An 18277-nucleotide genomic window follows, 5' to 3' on the forward strand; every position below is an offset into this window, starting at 1 on the left:
GTAAAGCATTACTTTAAGGTAGTTTTAAGTCATGTAATTTAAATTTTTAGTAATTAACTTTGTATTTATTTTAAATTTAATTTTTTATTTAAAATACTATTTACATTTTATTTATAATCTTTATTTTACGTTAGCGGTCATCCCAAAAAAAATTATCTGGCTCCGCCACTGTTTCTATTCATTCTATTTTTCTAATTCTGAGTTAATAAAAGATATTTTTTCCATTGCTTATATATTATATCGTTATAGTGTATTTTTAACAGTAAAATAATATGTTCATAGTTTATTAAAATATATTAGTTTGTTTGAATTTTTTATTTTATAAATGTTAGTATATCTATTGTTGTGTGTAAAATGCAGAATTACTATAAACGGTAAATGATACATGGAGAAGTTGGTTATCTATTGCAATATTTCCAAAGAAACTCTATGGGAAATCCAACTTTCTATCATGCATATCAAATGGATGCCGAAGAATAAATTACCAATGTGTTTTGGGCAGATACACTGATGCTAATTGATTATGAGTATTTTGGTGATGTTATATCTCTTGATTCAATATATTGCACAAATAATTCACATGGACCACTGGCATTATTCTCGGGATTTAACCATCATCGAAAAGCTATGATTTTTGGGGCTGCTTTATTATATGATGAAACAGTTGAGTCATACAAGTGCCTCTTTGAGACCTTCTTAGAGGCTCATAAGCAGAAAATGTCACAAACAATATTTATTGATCAAGACCACGCAATGGCAAGAGCATCGATTGAGATTATGCCTGAAGCTTATCATGGCTTATGTACATGGCACTTAATGCAAAATTGCATCAAACACTTAGGAAATTTGATGAAAGGTGGATCTCATTTTCTTAGTGATTTTAAGAAGTATATGTATGAATATGAAAATGAAGACCAATTTGACGAAGGTTGGAGAAATCTTTTAGTAACCTATGATGTTAAAGAAAACACTTGGTTGCAAAAAGTGTACACTATAAAGGAGAAGTGGGCATCATGTTACATGAAGAAAGTTTTCACATTAGAAATGAGAAGCACTCAACTTAATGAAAGCGTGAATGCAGGTATTAAAGGATTTATGAATGTGAACTTGGATATAATCAAAAAATTTAAGCGCTTTGAGTTTCAAAAGAATCAAGTTAATATTTCTCAGGTGAATGAGTTTATTGGTAAAGTTAAGGAGTCTACAAGCACTTGTGATGATTTGGCACAAGCAAAAGGATTCAAAAAAAGAGAAGGTAAAAAGAGTTCAAAACGCCCAAAAGGTTGGGTAGAGTCTCAACCTCCCCAAAGAAAGAAAAATGTTGGCTCTAAAGCTTCAAAACTTCAGGTATCATTGAATTATTTCATTTAATTGATGTCTTTAGTCAACTACAAAAATTCATATTTTTATTTTATATCGTGTAGAACAATAAAAGGCGTGATTCACAAACAAAGTTCAATATGAGGTGTCCAATACAAGTGCAGTTATTTGGCTCAATAATTCATACAACATACCATCAATTGTAACTCAATATCAGATTGAGTATGTGAATGTACCAAGAAATATTTAGTGATTGAATGATTTTACGTTTTGTGCAGGAAAATAATACCACTTCAACTCAATTCGGTATCAATAGTTTTACTCAATTATTGATGGTAAATTTTAAAAATTATATAAATTCTACTATTTATTCATGTTACTTTTTTAATTATTAACTTATGCTCTTTTAATTATAGGAAAATATTCATGGAGATATTACAAAATTAAACCATCCATAAAGAAGTGAAGAAGACAGACTATTTTTTTTACATGTTCTAATTTGTGACTTTGTGCATTAATTATATTGGTTAAGTTATTTTAAAATTGGTTTATGCTTTTTTTTAAATTGGAGATACCAGTAATCATTAGTATTTTACTAAGAGTATATATTTAGGAAGAAATGATTTAGAATTGATGAATTTGTTAAATCATCTTTAATAGTAATTCTTATCTAAAGAAAATAGATTATGATTCTATCTCATTATAATGTTTTATTTAATTTTAATTATAGACATCATTTTAATTTTAATTGAATTAAGGACTATATTCATTATAATGAAATTCTAAAAATATTTAATGTAAAAATATTAGAAATTCTAAAAGTGATAGTATAGTTGATATTTTCTTTTTTCATAAATATATTTTTTTAATAAATTATTTCTTATAATTTTCAGCCATTAGATTAGATAAAGGAGAGATGACAGAATTCCTTGATTAATCGTTTGCTAGATTGGCATTTGTTTGGTGATGTTTGCTATTCTATTCCACTTCTCTTTGTGTTTGTTCCTGTTGCAAAAAATGACTACAAAAGATTTTGATTCTGTTGATTTTGTGGTGCTTTTAAACTTGTTATAAGTTGGTATAACTTTGTAAATTTTTTAAGTTTAATTATGTGTTGTGATTTAAATCCAATCGTAAGTAGGGATTTTATTTTGACTCTAAATAACAAAACAACAATGTCAAAGAACCAACTTGTGAACCGAATTAAAATCCAGAAAATCCTCTCATTCGTTTATGTATAAAATTCAGAAAATCCTCTCATTCATTTATGCATTTTTTGGTTCAATAGATTATACATCAAAAATACACTTTTAGAATAAATTTAATTATAAAATTAAAACGTGACTAATAAATAAATGAATTGGGTATATATTTCTAAAATCTAGGATAATTTTTTTATTTTCATAAGGGTGTAATAGTAAATCTTATGGTACCTTGAGTACTTAAATAATTTCATGATATTTAATCAAACCAAGAGCCCAGCAAATTTCAATTAACAAAAAAATAAATACAGTAATTTTTCTGTTTCTTTAATTTTATTTAAAATAAAAAATCAAACTTTATCTCATCCACCACCACTGCTACAGATCCCGGTAAGCGAAACCGGAAATCTACTACAAAGACTTCCCGCGGTGGACGATCTTTCACCAACAACGGACGGTGGAAGAATTCTCCCGTCTGCAAACAACGCCCTCCCGCTGTTCCTCTGTTGCGGTGAATCCACCACCAATCCTTCCAACTCCGCAGCCGTATCATAAAAAGCAGCATCGCCGAAACGCCTTTCAACTTCCAGAAACTCACCCAGCGAAGCCGACCTTGAATCGCCGTCACTGCAAAATTGCCACCACCTCCTCCGGCGCTTGGCAACCACGAAATCTGCCGCGTTGGGATTCGTATTCCTCTTTGACTTGACAGCCCTCCGAGAGGTTTCCACGGCGGTGGCAGTGGCGGAAGGTGAGTCCGTGTTCTGAGGTGTGGCTCTGAAGGTGAGCCCCATGAGAGTGCCTAGTGTGGTGCTTCTGTCATGGAAGAATGATCCAGTAGACTATCATAGAATGGATCCATAAAATAAATAAGAATGAATTAAAATTAAATTAAATGGTTGAAAAGGAAAGAAATAAAGAAGAATTGGGTACCTGAGTGTCAAGATCAGAGGAGGAGATGGAAGAGTTGGTAGGTGAAGACTGTGGTGCCACTAATTCACCACCTGGATCTAACATGCTTATGGTTCATGCACTATACTCATCACAGTTTCACACCCAGAAAAAGGACATAAAAGATTCTCAAGTAATTGTTCGCCAGTCAGTTCACTTACTTCATAAATATCCTATTCTTATGTTAGGAAGGATTCGGGTAAATATAACAATAAAGCAAATAAATATCCTATCATGTTCTTATTTAGGAACAATTGAATCTAAATTTAGTAGAAGACTCTTCGGGTTCTTACTTGTCGTTAGGATGAAGGAATGCCCACCAACTTCATTAATCGAGCTAATATGCTTTTGTTTATTAAGTTCATATATGAATTAACCTATTATCTTATTCTTTTGGTATTTATTATGATAAATAATATTTGGATAAATCTTCTTAAATTGGTTAGGTGGGTCGCAATCGTCATGTCTAAAAGGAGGTAGGTTAAGAAGATATCAATGATCACCATTGTTGGTGGTTCAAAATTTTCTCGCATGTTTTTTCCTTTTTGTGTTATTCATCGACCAAAAGTCTTCCCCTTTGTTTGATATTGAGGGTCCTTTTGTATCATAAGCATTGCCCTTTCCCTGGATTTGAAGAGGTGTGGCTAATGGTTTTTAGTAATCATTAACCATTCGTAACAGCTCATCAATAGTCGTTCCATTACGGGTTCGTCCATTGGAATGTCATAACGGCTCCGATTTGGACGGTCCTTTGAGAGCTCGGTAAATTTCGTCTGGGATGAGTATGAAACTTGTTGTCCAGCTTCATAATAATTCATCGGCCTCATAAAATTCCCGGGATGTACATAAACCCCCAAAGCACGAGGCATGTAAGTGTGAAGTATTTTGAGTTTATCTCGGGTGACATAAACTTGTCATAATTATTTTAAGGACTCCATTTAAGTTTGTGGTCTTGAGGATAGATCAATTCCTATTGTATATCAGTAATATTTACGACCTTGAAGGAGCCGGAGAACCTTGATGGATTCACAATATAGAATAATCAGAGAGCCAATGTGGGATTTCGACCATTGAACCCAGTGATTTCTAGATATAGTGAAGTCAAATAAAGAAGTCGGAGAGCCCCAGTGGGATCTCAACCTATTAACATCGTAGAACTTGGTAAGTTCTAGACATAGAGAAGTCGGAGAACCTCAATGGCATATCATCCTATTGGTGTGGTAGAACTCAATAGGTTCTAGACATGGAGACGTCAGAGAGCCCTAGTGAGATCTCGATATATTGGTATCGGAGAACTCGATAGATTCTAGACGTGGAGAAGTCGGAGAACCCTAGTGGAATCTCGACCTATTGACGTTATAGAACTCGGTAGGTTCTATACATAGAGAAGTCAGAGAGCTCAGTGGGATCTTGACCTATTGGTGTGGTAGAACTCGGTAGGTTCTAGACATGGAGTAGTCGGAGAGCCCTAATGGAATCTCGGCTTATTGGCGTCGTAGAACTCAGTAGGTTCTAGACATAGAGAAGTCGGAGAGCCATAGTGGGATCTCGGCCTATTGTAGTTCCTTTTAGCTATGCCAATGCCTGACTTTGTTGTTAGGATCGTCATATCCCATGTGGCTTTTCGACTAACCAAATCATTAGATGTATATAGGTTAGAAAATCCCAATTAAATCTTGTTTCATTCTTTAGAGAACCCCAGTGTGTCGAGATCCAATTCCCGGAGAATCTCTGGTGTGACTATAGCCATAGTTCATTCTCACTTTAGTCGTAATCATTATGTCATTAGTCATCCTTTGAGGAATTGTTTGGACGCTTTCCAGATCTTTCGACAGTAACTTTTGAGCCCTCATGCGTTTTATTTCTTTGATAACAACCAATTAGTTTGACTGGAAATAGAATGTTCAATGCCAAGCGTGTCTTAGTTTGTCTTTAGATGAGGTTTTGTATCATATAGGTTTAAAGCCTCGGTGAGTTGGGCCTTACTGTTTGATGAGTATCGTCATTTTGAGCATAAATCGGTTGCCCTGGGTGGATCATGTCAGATGTCTGTGTTTGGCGGGGAATAAGTTAATCAAACTACTTAAGGTCGGAGGTTTCTATTTACTTGGCCGTTTTGCCAAAGGTTTTTCTTTACTTGGATTTTCAATTTGGTCAAATGTTTTAGTTAACATGACTCATCCAGAGGTTTCTCATTTACATGGTTGGCTACTTAGATTAGAGGTTTTATTAATATAACTATGTCACAGGTTTCTCATTTACATGACTGATTTGTCATAGGTTCTTATTTACTTAGACTTTCAGTTAGGTCAAAGGTTTTAATTAACATAACCCGGTCACAGGTTTCTATTTACTTGACCAATTTTCCAGAGGTTCTTATTTACTTGGACTTTCGGTTGGGTCAGAGGTTTTAATTATCATGAATCGGCCAGAGGTTTCTCATTTATATGGCCGATTTTTTAGAGGTTCTTAATTAACATGACCCGACCAGAGGTTTCTCATTTACATGGCCGATTTGCCAAAGGTTCTTATTTACTTGGACTTTTGGTTAAGTCAAAGGTTTTAATTAACATGACTCGGTCAGAGGTTTATATTTACTTGACTGACGTACCCCCTGTGGAGGTCTTAGGTTAAATGCTCTTAGTAGAGGTCTTCGTTGTTTCCGGCCCCTACTTTTATTGGGGAGTAAGTCTCTATCTGGACTTTGTACTTGATGAATAAAAATGATTAAAGGGAAAACAATTCATAATACTCAAAAGGTGATGTCGAACTTTACATAAGATCATTGTTCCGATGAGACCAAACGGCTTCTCTTCTTCAACTTTCGATTTGTTTACTTCGTGTGACATCTTGGTTTATTTCTTGATCACAATATCAGATGTCTCCTTATTGAAAAATTCGAGCTCTTCGATGGAATATAGTTTCTTCTGACAACCACCATGCATAACTTTAAGGGTGTGGCTCCCACCCTCGTAGGGGAAACGAGCGACACTTATTGCCTAAAGTAAGTTCCAAATGGCTCATTAGTTACAAACAGCAGAGAAATTAGGTCGCCTTATCCGAGAATAAAGATAATTAATTTAAGTCATACACTTGTATTTGTCCAGACTCTTAGTTTTCGGCGGTCTCACTTGATAAATTCATACTTTCTGTTAGCCTATATTTTCCCCATGCAAGAACCTCTTTAATATACTTATTGTTAATGTTAAGTCAACCATCGAATATATTTCGAGCAAACTATTATGTGAGTGCAACTTTCCTTTAGATGTGTCTTGCATGATGTCAACACTAGGATACTTAAGCGTTAATTTATATTATTCTCTGATTCTCAATGTGCATTTTAGCATTATGAAGCATAAAAGCATTTGAAAACAAGTTGGAAAAAGTGTCATGCATCAAAAATGCATCAAAAACAATTTTGGTGAAAAAAAATAAACTATAGGTCGACATGTAGAAGTTTTTTTTTATTTGTCAACACATTCGTTGTACAGGTCGACTCATTTACTACATTATTAAAGCTTGTGGGCTCTGCAGATGTGTCGCCTCTACAGATCGGCACATAGGCAGCACATGACCTTTACAAGTTGGCATATGCATCAAACAGGTCGGCACATGGCTTTCACAGGTCGACCTATACAACATAATTTTCCAAAAGTTCACAATTTTCTCAAATCTTTTGCATTCCTTTTGCCTCCAAGCATGCATGCATATAAATACTTCATACATACATCATTTTCTATTAAGGTTTGTCGAGTGTAAACCTATACAAAACCAGAATTTCAAAGCATTCTCATCATCTTTAACCTTTTTCTATGCATACACACAATCAAACTACAGATAATCATTTTTTGATTTTTGTGCGATATAGATTAGGGTTGATAACGTCCAATTTAGGTTTTTTGTACTGTAAATTGGGTTGACAACTTTAAGGGTTTCAAATCATAAAACTGAGTTGGGGTTTTCCTTCAATATCTTTTAGGGTTTGAAGGTTTTGAACAAGATTACACAATCAGGATCCGATCGGGTGAAGTCTTTGAAGAACGGGATGTTCTTGCAAAGGAGTAGCGTGGGATGGTGGATCATATTAGTAACTCTTGGATTACAACAAGTGCACGTTTAGATTCGATCGAGTGAAAGCTTTGAAGAACAAAGGGTTTCTTTCAAAGAAGTAGCTTGATACGGTGAATCGAAGCGGCATTATTGGTTACTTGATCAAGCTTTGATCAAGGGAAGACAAGGTATCAGAATTAACATCAAAATTAGGGTTTGTAGGGTTGGAATACTACATCTCTCTTGTATTCATACATTTGCAAAGTAATATATATTACACTATCTCAATTCGAATTTTAATTGACGGAAGATGTACCCATAGCAAGGCCGACTGAGGAATTGCCTAAACAAATCTTTGTCTCTCTCTCTCTCTCTCTCTCTCTCTCTCTCTCTCTCTCTCTCTATCTATCTATCTATCTATCTATCTATCTATCTATCTATCTATCTATCTATCTATCTATCTATCTATCTATCTATCTATCTATCTATCTCTCTCTCTCTCTCTCTCTCTCTCTCTCTCTCTCTCTCTCTCTCTCTCTCTTTTATTTTCAATTTTGCAAATTATCGATTTCGTCGATGTTCGATCAAATTTTTTGGATAATAATTTTTTATTACATTTTGAAATTGGTGTTGTTGAGTTGATCACAATTCCATAGATTGTGATTGATTTTTAATATCAACAATACCACATAAAATTCCAAACAATAGTGATTGCACACTAAGTGTTCGACAAATTGCTTGAATTGATTTTTTTTGTGAATTATCATTGGAAGTAGACATTCCTTATTGTTTTGCATTCAACTAGTTGTGATTAGTTGTGTTTGATCAATTTGTGAATCATTATCATATTGTTGTCACTACTACACATATTCGAGATTTTTGATAACGGATTCGTTTAGACGATTTTGATCCGGGATATTTTAACTTGCTTCTGCGCCATAAATTTTTCAAAACTATTTTATCAACGTTTTTAAGTCGGGATCTATTCACCCCCTAGATCTAAGCCTACCATCTAATAAGTAGTATCACAACCTTCAGTTAATTGTATGCTTAAGATTTGCTTATTAAAAAATGGCTACCGAACCTAAATGGGCGTACAATAGTGTACCAATTTTCACCGGAGAAAATTATGGCTATTGGAAAGCTTGTATGCATATCCATATCAACTCGATTGATAAGGGTGTATGAGACCTCATCATCAATGGTCCTAATGAAATTACAATGACCAATGGTGAAGGTGTTTTCGTACCAAAACCGGAAGATCAATGGAATGATAATGATAAGAAATTATGGTCTTACAATTGGAAAGCACAAAATATTCTCATATCTGCACTCAATGTTGATGAATTTTATCGTGTTTCCCATTGTAAAATCGCCAAATCTATGTGGGGTGGATTACAAGTTACCCATGAGGGAACTAATGAGGTCAAATAAGCTAGTATTAACACATTGAATAAAGAGTTTGAACTCTTTCGTATGAAGCATGGTGAAACCATTGCCGGAATAAAAAAGAGATTCACACGTCTTATTAACCGGTTAAATGCTCTATGTAAGCCTATTTCCAATGACATTGCTACTAATAAAGTTTTTAGGTGTCTTAATCGGATATGGAAACCCAAGGTCACTGCAACCAAGGAGGTGAATTATCTTAAAACTTTTGATCTCACTACTTTGTTTGGAAAATTGGAAGAACATTTGCAAGAACTCACTTGCTTGGAAAAACATGAAAAAGAGAATGAGGTGAAGGTAAAGAATGAGAAAGGTAAAAACAAGGTGGAAGAGAATAAGTCTATTGCTTTAAAGACTTCAAGCTCAAAGACCTCACATATTGAGCAAAGTGATTGTGAAACGAGAGACGATAAGAACTCCAATGATGAGGACATGAGATTGTTTGTCAAAAGGTATCAAAGGTATATAAGGAAAAATGGAGTCAAGAACTCCGACAAGAATCTAACTAAGTTTAGAAGGTAGTTAAATCCTCAAAGGAATATGATAATAAGAAAGGTAAACTTAGAAGTTCTTGCTACAATTATGAATAATCCTGTCATTATAGACCGAAATATCCTAAGATTAAGAAAGACAAAGAGAAAGCCCATCACAAGAAGTATAACAAGTCTAGAAGAGCATTTGTTGCTTGAGAGAGTTCAAGTGATTCCTCAAGTGATGAAAGCTCAACTTCAAATGTAGAATCGGCCCATGTTTGCCTCATGGAAAATAGAAAGAATTAAGTCTTTCTAAGCTTGAATCTATTAATGAATTATCTTATCTTCAATTATAAAATGCCTTTGAATATCTTCATAGAGAGGCCTTAAATGCCTTTAATAAATTAGCTTTACATGAAAGAGTCTTTTTACACTTAGAAGATAAAGTGTTAGAACCATAAAGGAAGATGGAAACTATTAAGTAATCTATGATACATTTTCAAAATGACAAGAATGAGGATGGAAAACCTTCAAGGATAGGTTGTGAATCTTGTCATGATTGGCAAAAAGAGATAAATATTCTTCAAGTAAAATTGGACAAAGCATTATAACCAAAGATTGAATTTGCTATTGATCCATCAAAGTATGAAAGGTCTTTGAACAATTCATATAAGAAGCATAAATTTGTCAAAAGGACTCAAATAGCAAAATCACATCTCATCAAAACTTATCTTGTCACTATTGTTGAAAGAAAGGTCATACCATTGAAAAATGCAAGTTTAGGAAACTTTTTGTTCCTAAAGGATATTTTCAATGGTTGCCCAAATGAAACCTTAATTTGACTCACTCTCAAGGACCCAATGAAAATTAGGTACCTATTTCTCTTGTTTGATTCTATAGGTTGAATGTCTTGACTCTACGGAGAAGATGTGGTTTCTCGATAGTGGATGCTCAAGACATATGACGGGTGGCATATCTCTATTCATTTACTTTGTGCCAAAGAAGAATGGTTATGTTAATTATGGAGATAATAACACGAGAGCAATACTTGAAAAAGGTAGTGTAGGTAATCTCTCATCTACTACTATCTTCGATGTTATGTTAATTGATGGTCTTAAACATAACCTCCTTAGAATTAGTCAACTATGCAACAAGGGATTTTAAGTTACTTTTACAAAATCTTGTTGCTTGTTTGAACATAATGAAAAGAAGTATTTTATGTGTAAATTCTTGACGGTTAATAATACATATATGCTTAACTTAGATGATGTATCCTTGGTTGGAACTAAGTGTCTAGTGACCATGAGTGAAAACTCTTGGTTATGGCATAGACGCCTAGCTCATGTCGTATTTATTTACTAAAAAAAGTGACTTCAAAAGATTTAGTAATCGGTCTACTAAAAATAAAGTTTTCAAAAGACCATTTATACGATGCATGTCAGATGGGCAAGCAAGCGAGAGTCTCATTTAAATCGAAAAACATTATTTCTACTTCGAGACCTCTTGAGCTTCTTCATATCGATCTATTTGGTACCTCAAGGACAAAAAACATAAGTGGTAACTATTATTGTTTTATGATAGTGGACGATTACTCGAGATTTTGTTGGGTCATGTTTTTATATAATAAAGACGAGACTTTATCAGCTGTTAAACAATTTGCTAGATTATCCCAAAATAAAATGAATTTGAAAATTGTTTCTATCCGAAGCAATCACAGAGGTGGGTTTGAAAATCATATCTTTGAGAAGTAATATGATAAACATGGAAATGAGCATAAATCATCCGTTCATAGAACTCCACGACAAAACGGTGTTGTGGAGCGGAAGAATCGTGTTTTAGAGAAGTTAGCTAGAACTATGCTAAATGAATGTAATCTACCTAAGTATTTATGAGTCGATGCCATTAGTACAATATGTTATGTCTTGAATAGGATACTAATACGTCCTATCTTAGACAAAACTCCATTTGAATTGCTTAAGGGTAGAAAACCTAACTTGTCACACCTTCATGTTTTTGGATGCAAATGTTTTGTTTTGAACAATTGAAAGGATAATCTAGGTAAGTTTGATTCAAAAGTTGATACAAGTATCTTCCTCAGATACTCAGAATCTAGCAAAGCCTATAGAGTTTATAACAAAAGATTACTTATTGTTGAAGAGTTGGTTCATGTTACTTTTGATGAGTCTTACCCGAAAAATGTTGGGAAAGGTGTTTCTTTTTATGATGTAGGTGTATCTTCACAAGATATTCTCAAGGAACCCGAAAAAGGAATATAATCCTAAAGTGGTGGAATATAAGAAAGAAGAAGATATCGATTGTGAAGAGGAGAATGTTGAAAGTCCAGTTGCGATGGACGATCTACCTTTGGCTTGGAGAACATACAAAGGTCATCCTATTAACAACATACTTGGAGACATCACGAAAAGTGCGAGAACATGCTCCAAGATAAGTAACTTTTGTTATCACTTTGCGTTCGTTTCACAAGTTGAACCTAAAAAACACTAAAGATGCATTACTTGATGAGCATTGGCTTATGGTCATGCAAGATGAACTAAACCAATTTGAAAGAAATGATGTTTGGGAACTTGTCCCTCATCCCAAAAATCATCAAGTAATGTGCACTATATGGGTCTTTAGAAACAAACTTGACAAAAATGGAGTGATAACTCGGAATAAAGCCCGACTAATGGCTCAATGTTATAACCAAGAGGAGGGCATTGGCTATGAGGGGACTTATGCTCCGGTTGCTCGCCTCGAGGCTATACACCTTGTACTAGCCTATGCTTTCTCCAAATATTTCAAATTATTTCAAATGGACGTGAAAAGTGTATTAATGAGGAAGTGTGTGTAGCTCAACCTCTAGGTTTTAAAAATCACGAGTATCATAATCATGTTTACAAACTAAAAAAAGCTTTGCATGATCTCAAACAACCAGGGCTTAATATGAGTGACTTAGTAAGTTTTTAATCGATCAAGGATACTCTAAGGGAAAGGTAGATACTAAACTTTTCATTAAGTGTCAAGGAAACATACTCTTCTAGTTCAAGTTTATGTCGATGATATCATTTTTGGATCCACTAACATGCAACTTGTCAAGGAATTTTCTAAGCTTATGTAGGATGAGTTTGATATGAGTCTTATGGGGGAGTTGAATTACTTCCCTGGGCTTCAAATTAAGCAACTCAATGAAGGAACATTTGTGTGTCAAATCAAATATTGCAACGAACTACTAAAGATATTAGGCATGGAAGATGCAATTCGATTGACACTCCAATGCATACAAATGGAAACTTGGAAAGGAATGAAAATGGTAAAGATGTTGATGTGAAGAAGTATAGAGGTATGACTGATTCTCTTCTATATCTCACAAAACATCTAGGCCGGATATTATGTTTAACGTGTGTATGTGCACTCGTTATCAATTAGCTCCTAAGAAATCTCATTTAAAAGTCATAAAACACATTCTTAGGTATCTTCATGGTACTTCTAAGTATGGACTTTGGTATTCTAAGGGAAGCGATTGTAGTTTGGTTGGTTATACTTATTTCGATTTTTCCGGTTGCAAATCGGATAGGAAGAGTATTAGTGGAACTTTCCACATGTTTTCAAATTCCTTAATAAGTTGGCATAACAAGAAACACATTTTCGTTGCTTTGTCAACTGTCGAGGCAGAATAGGTAGCGACCGGTATTTGTTGTGCTTAAATTTTGAGGCTCAAACAATAACTACTCGATTTTGATATTAAACTATAATTTATTCCTATTATGTGCGACAACACTAGTGCTATTAATCTAACCAAAAATATGGTGCTACACTCTCATGCTAAGCATATTGATACTTGTCACCACTTCCTACGTGACCATGTTGAGAAAGGAGACGTTGTATTTGAGCATGTTGATAGAAAAAATCAATATGCAAATATCTTTACAAAACCTCTTGTGACCGAACCGTTTTTCAACATTCGAAGGGAATTGGGGATACTTGATATCTCAAATCTTTCCTAAATATGATTTTTTGCATGCACTTTATATACTTTTACTCTAAATTTCCTTGGAAGTTCAATTACGTAAGAGTGCATCCGTCATCAATTCATTACTGAGGTAATATTGTTCTATTTCCCTTTTTCCCTTTTGTAAAGTAAGCTTTTACTTTTGCATATTATTTATGTTCCAAATGATTGATATTCTTGATGTATAAAATAGTTCATGAATGTTCACTTCCAAAAATTTCTATTGATGTATGTCAATTTATATGTTTATAGTGACTTTGTTCTACTCTCTCTTCATGCTTGAAATATGCTCTTGGTGCATTGACTTGTTATCTATTCTTGCATGAAACATGGTTGAACATGTTATAATGTTAGAAAAATTCTTGTTGTGTGTCATTGTTATGATAACATCTCTATTTTTGGTTTGAGGGGTGATAAATATATATATCGCCTTGCTAGAGCACATGCATGTGAAATATTTCGGGAACACCAAAGGCATATGTCACGTAACCGTGTCACTTTTGTAGCAACTCAAGAGTTTTTTTATTATATTGTATCTTTTATTTTTCATGTTTGTGTTATGCTATTTGGCATAAGGTGTGTCAATCATGTTATATTGTTGCTTTATATGCTTTTATTTATGTTTAGGCATTCTTTTTCAATATGTACATCATTCTATGTGAGTTTTGTGGTATTGATGTTCTTATCTTTGCAAACCCCCTATGTGTGTTTTTTTATTTAGGTGTGATTTAAGATACTTCTCATGAATTGTTTTGCTTCTTTTTTATGTTGTCAAAAGGGGAGAAGTAAGATGAAGTTGAGATGCATACATTTAGGGAGAACCTTTCATTGAAAACACGACACCATTATCTCAAGTTTTGTCATCATAAAAAAGGGGGAGTATGTGAGTTCAACTTTCTATTAGATGTGTTTTGCATAATGTCAAAACTAAGATACGTCAGCGTTAATATATATTGGACGGTATCCTCAGATTCTCAATATGCATCTTAGCATTAAGAAGCATAAAAGCATTTGGAAACAAATTGGAAAAAGTTTCATGCATCAAAAACATTTTTTTGTGAAAAAAAATGAATTATAGGTTGACAGATGCATACTATAGGTTAATAAATAAAAGAAATATTTTTCTATGTGTCGACACATCCGTTGTATAGGTCAACTCATTTACTGCATTATTAAAGTCTATATACTCTGACATATGTGACGCATCTAGAGGTCAACACATAGGCAACACATGACCTTTTAACTTATTTAACTCTTATGTCTATATAAAAGATTATTTAACCAGAATTTAGACATAATACAAAAGAACTGGATATTTCGGATTTAAGTATTAAATTGTGTATTTTCTCAAAAACAAAGAGTATTAAATTGTGTTTGTTGATTTGCATAAATACATTAATTTCCTATTTTTGTGTCATGTATTACTTATCAAAGATTGAAATCCTTATTGACGGTTAGCTACTTCGTAAATGAATTGATTTATATTTCATATCATAATTTATAATAATAATAATAGTATAAGCAAATAAATAGTTCTACTAGCACAGTTTCATTGAAAATAATTATTATTTTCTTTACGTTAAACACTTTTTCATAGAAACAAATTTATATCCATATTCTTAGAAACAATTAATAAGAAGAGAGAAAATTTTACATTTATTTAAAATTTAATTATTTTAATTGAAATCATATAATAGTTATGATAATGAAAAAGAGAGAAATTTATTTTTATTTTTTAATTAATAAAAAACTTGTAATTAAATTGTATGTAAAACTACTTGTTATTGTTATGTTTGTGTCTATATAAAATTTTTGCTATTACCATTACCATTTACCACCTATAAACATGCCTTAAAAGCAACTACATAAATAAATCATAAAAGTTGAATAATTCTGTGATAATGCAGCAAGTGGAACATATGGGCTTTAAGAATCATTGTCTTCAAAATGGACATCCACTATACCCAAAAAGTGGTCACACAACAAGAATAGAGACTTAGATAGGGACATCACATGTGTTATCTAAGAACTTAGTTCAAGAAACCTTCTTGCCATTGGATGCTTAGCTTGAGATAATTGATCAGGCTTAAGAACTTCAACAATTTCACCATCAACAACCAAACACACTACATCAGCCATTCTTTGAATTTGTTTGATGCTATGAGAAACCATTATCAATGTCATGCCTTTGTTCTTGTTCAACTTCATCAAAGCATCTTCTATGTTTTCTGTCGATATTGGATCTAATGCACTAGTAGGCTCATCCAACAGCAAAACCTTCAAAATTGACGACACAGAATATTACATAATTCATAAACAAACTTTAGTATTTGGATTCATCATATACCTCCGGTGAGTTAGCTAGAGTTCTTGCAAGTGCCACTCTTTGAGCCTGACCTACAGAGAGATCAGCACCAGATTTATCCATGAAAGAAGCATCCAGATCCGCCATTGTCAGCAACCTCCCCACCTCATCGTCTGTTAGCTTTACTCCTCTCAGTTGTGGACCATATCTCACGTTGTCCGCAACTGTCCCTGTATTAAATCTCGCCGAGATTAAATCGAACCAAATGAAATCAATCGAGAGAAACAATAGGTTGAATTGACATCACTGACCTTCAAAGAGAGCAGGAAGCTGAAACAGCATGGCGACCTTACGGCGGAGGGAAAGAACGTCGATATGGCAGATATCTTGACCGTCGAGGAAGACGGAGGAGGAAGGTGGCTCCCAGAGGCGATTCAAAGCCCTTAAGAGAGTTGACTTGCCGCTACCACTAGGGCCAATGATCCCAACGATCACACCCTTTGGAATATCAACGGTGATGCCTTTGAGTATATGAATTTTTCCATCATCGGAATCTTTTGTTAGATTTTTTATCTGGAATTTGGGTTTGGTGAAGTCTACATGTTGTTGTTGCTGATGTTCTTCCACATCCAACAAGTGCTCTGTTATATTACATACACAGAAAATCAGAAATTAGATATTGTGAAAAAAATCAAGATGTTTGTTTATGATTGAATTGTTTCTTTACCTAAGACAGAAGACATGATTGGTCGTGAACGAGAGAATGAAAATGGTGAAAATTGAGTAAGATATATGAATATGATTTTTTTATTTTATGAGAAGAGAGAGTCAGAAACAACCTGAACTGGTTATGACTATTTCTTCTGCCAGATCTGCAATATTCCTTTTCTATTTTTTTACACAAATTTCATTCTTCAATAAAATATAAATGGGTCAACTTCATAAGTACTACTATATCTAAAATCTAGACTTCTGAGTTTGCTTTAACAAGTTGGAATAAAATTATATATTTAAAAAGTTGTTATCTCAATAAGTTCAAAACAAAACTTATATAAAGAATATTCAAATTGGTTATGGCTTATTAGAATTCCAAGATGTTATCCTCTTTCCGAAGTAGTTGAAATAAAATTATAAATTTGAAAAGTTGTTATCTCAATCGGTTCAAAAGAAAATTTCCATAAAAAGTATTTGAATTGGTTATGACTCATTAATGATCATGTTATACTTTGTAAGAGTGGGAGATGTGATTTACTCTACTTCAAGAGCCTTGAATAGAGAAGCTTGGTAAAAAATATAAAGAAAAAGAAAAGACTAATTTTTTATTTTATGATTAATGCATTAGTCATACCAACTTATATATAAATTTTTCTCAATAGAATTTGTAATAAATAATAAAATATTGTCAAACTTATTTTTTAATAGTAGATTAGCTTCAATTTCATCTCACCAAATGAATTTAAAAATATCAAGAGTCTGAAACTCGTGATCACATATTTCAATTGATTCGTACGGAGATTTATGAATTGAGATGTGGTGTGGTTATCGGAAGGTTCGATAATGATTCAGATAGAAGATGTGTTTTTGTGGGAATGGTGTGCGAAAGAAGCGGAAAATATAGACCTCATCTCCGGAATTTTAAACGAGACAACACCAGTTTAAAAAAATATGAGTGTCCCTTTAAGGTGTGTGGTTATATGTTGACTAACAATAACCGGAGATTTAATGTCATGTGTGGTTTGCATAACCATGATTTATGTGAGAAGTTAGGCGGTCATCCAATTGTGTGTCGCCTTATGCCGAAAGAGAAGGAATGTGCTTGGACCGATTAGGTTAGACACCTTGGAAATACAACAACTAACCGAGTTGGGTCTGCCTATGCTACGTTGAAGAATTGGTTGAGAAATAGTAAGGGAAATTTGTGTAGAGATTGAGACTCCATAAACCAAATGATTTAAAACCAGCATAATGAGATACATACATCATTTGGTCGAAGCATCACAGTTTTGAAACACAGATTTAAAAACAACAATCTTTATTCTTAGTCGGTCGGCAACATATCTCGAGCAGGTTTGAATTATATTTTTCACGATGATAAACGAGCCGATAATGTAGGCTCTGATAACATAAAGTGTGAATGCACAATTTTGAAAACATATGGTCTTCCATGTGCTTGTGTTATTGAAAAAAAGGTGAAACTTGGTAGCCCGATAAGAATGGATGAGGTTTGCACTCATGGAAGAGGCTTAGGTTTGATGATGATGATGAGGTCAAGAAAGACGGTAAATAGAATATCTCTATCTTGACCGAGTGAGAAGTGATACAAGAGAGATTTTTGAAAGTCGATGACAATATGAAACTCCACATCAAAGAATAATCGAGAAAGATTGCTTATCTGGAAGCCCACTGACTTGAAACCACTCTCTCAACCAATAAAAACAAAAGGTGCTCCGAAGAAGCTCAAGCCTACACCGAGTGACAATTCAACGGTGCAGACTCCTTCGTATTTTGAACATGTTGA

At 33.7% G+C, this 18277-nt stretch overlaps 2 protein-coding genes across 3 annotated transcripts; both read right to left on the reverse strand.

The window, feature by feature from the left end:
* Window positions 1-2759: 2759 nt before the first annotated feature.
* Window positions 2760-3822, reverse strand: LOC127106022 (uncharacterized protein At3g17950). Its single transcript, XM_051043298.1, has 2 exons — window positions 3456-3822; window positions 2760-3364 (listed from the first exon to the last, which is right to left on the reverse strand). Exons 1-2 carry the CDS (start codon window positions 3537-3539, stop codon window positions 2885-2887), a joined length of 564 nt encoding a protein of 187 aa, XP_050899255.1. The 5' UTR covers window positions 3540-3822; the 3' UTR covers window positions 2760-2884.
* Window positions 3823-15324: 11502 nt separating this feature from the next.
* On the reverse strand, window positions 15325-16765 carry LOC127101455 (ABC transporter I family member 17). 2 transcript variants are annotated; one of them, XM_051038884.1, is made up of 4 exons: window positions 16599-16765; window positions 16071-16400; window positions 15802-15989; window positions 15325-15731 (listed from the first exon to the last, which is right to left on the reverse strand). In XM_051038884.1, exons 2-4 carry the CDS (start codon window positions 16099-16101, stop codon window positions 15477-15479), a joined length of 474 nt encoding a protein of 157 aa, XP_050894841.1. In that variant the 5' UTR covers window positions 16102-16400; window positions 16599-16765; the 3' UTR covers window positions 15325-15476. The 2 variants fall into 2 exon arrangements, with proteins under 2 accessions (XP_050894841.1, XP_050894840.1); XM_051038883.1 differs by having other exon boundaries at window positions 16487-16655.
* Window positions 16766-18277: the final 1512 nt, after the last annotated feature.

Source organism: Lathyrus oleraceus, chromosome 7, assembly GCF_024323335.1.
Source record: "Lathyrus oleraceus cultivar Zhongwan6 chromosome 7, CAAS_Psat_ZW6_1.0, whole genome shotgun sequence".
Lineage (NCBI taxonomy): Eukaryota > Viridiplantae > Streptophyta > Magnoliopsida > Fabales > Fabaceae > Lathyrus > Lathyrus oleraceus.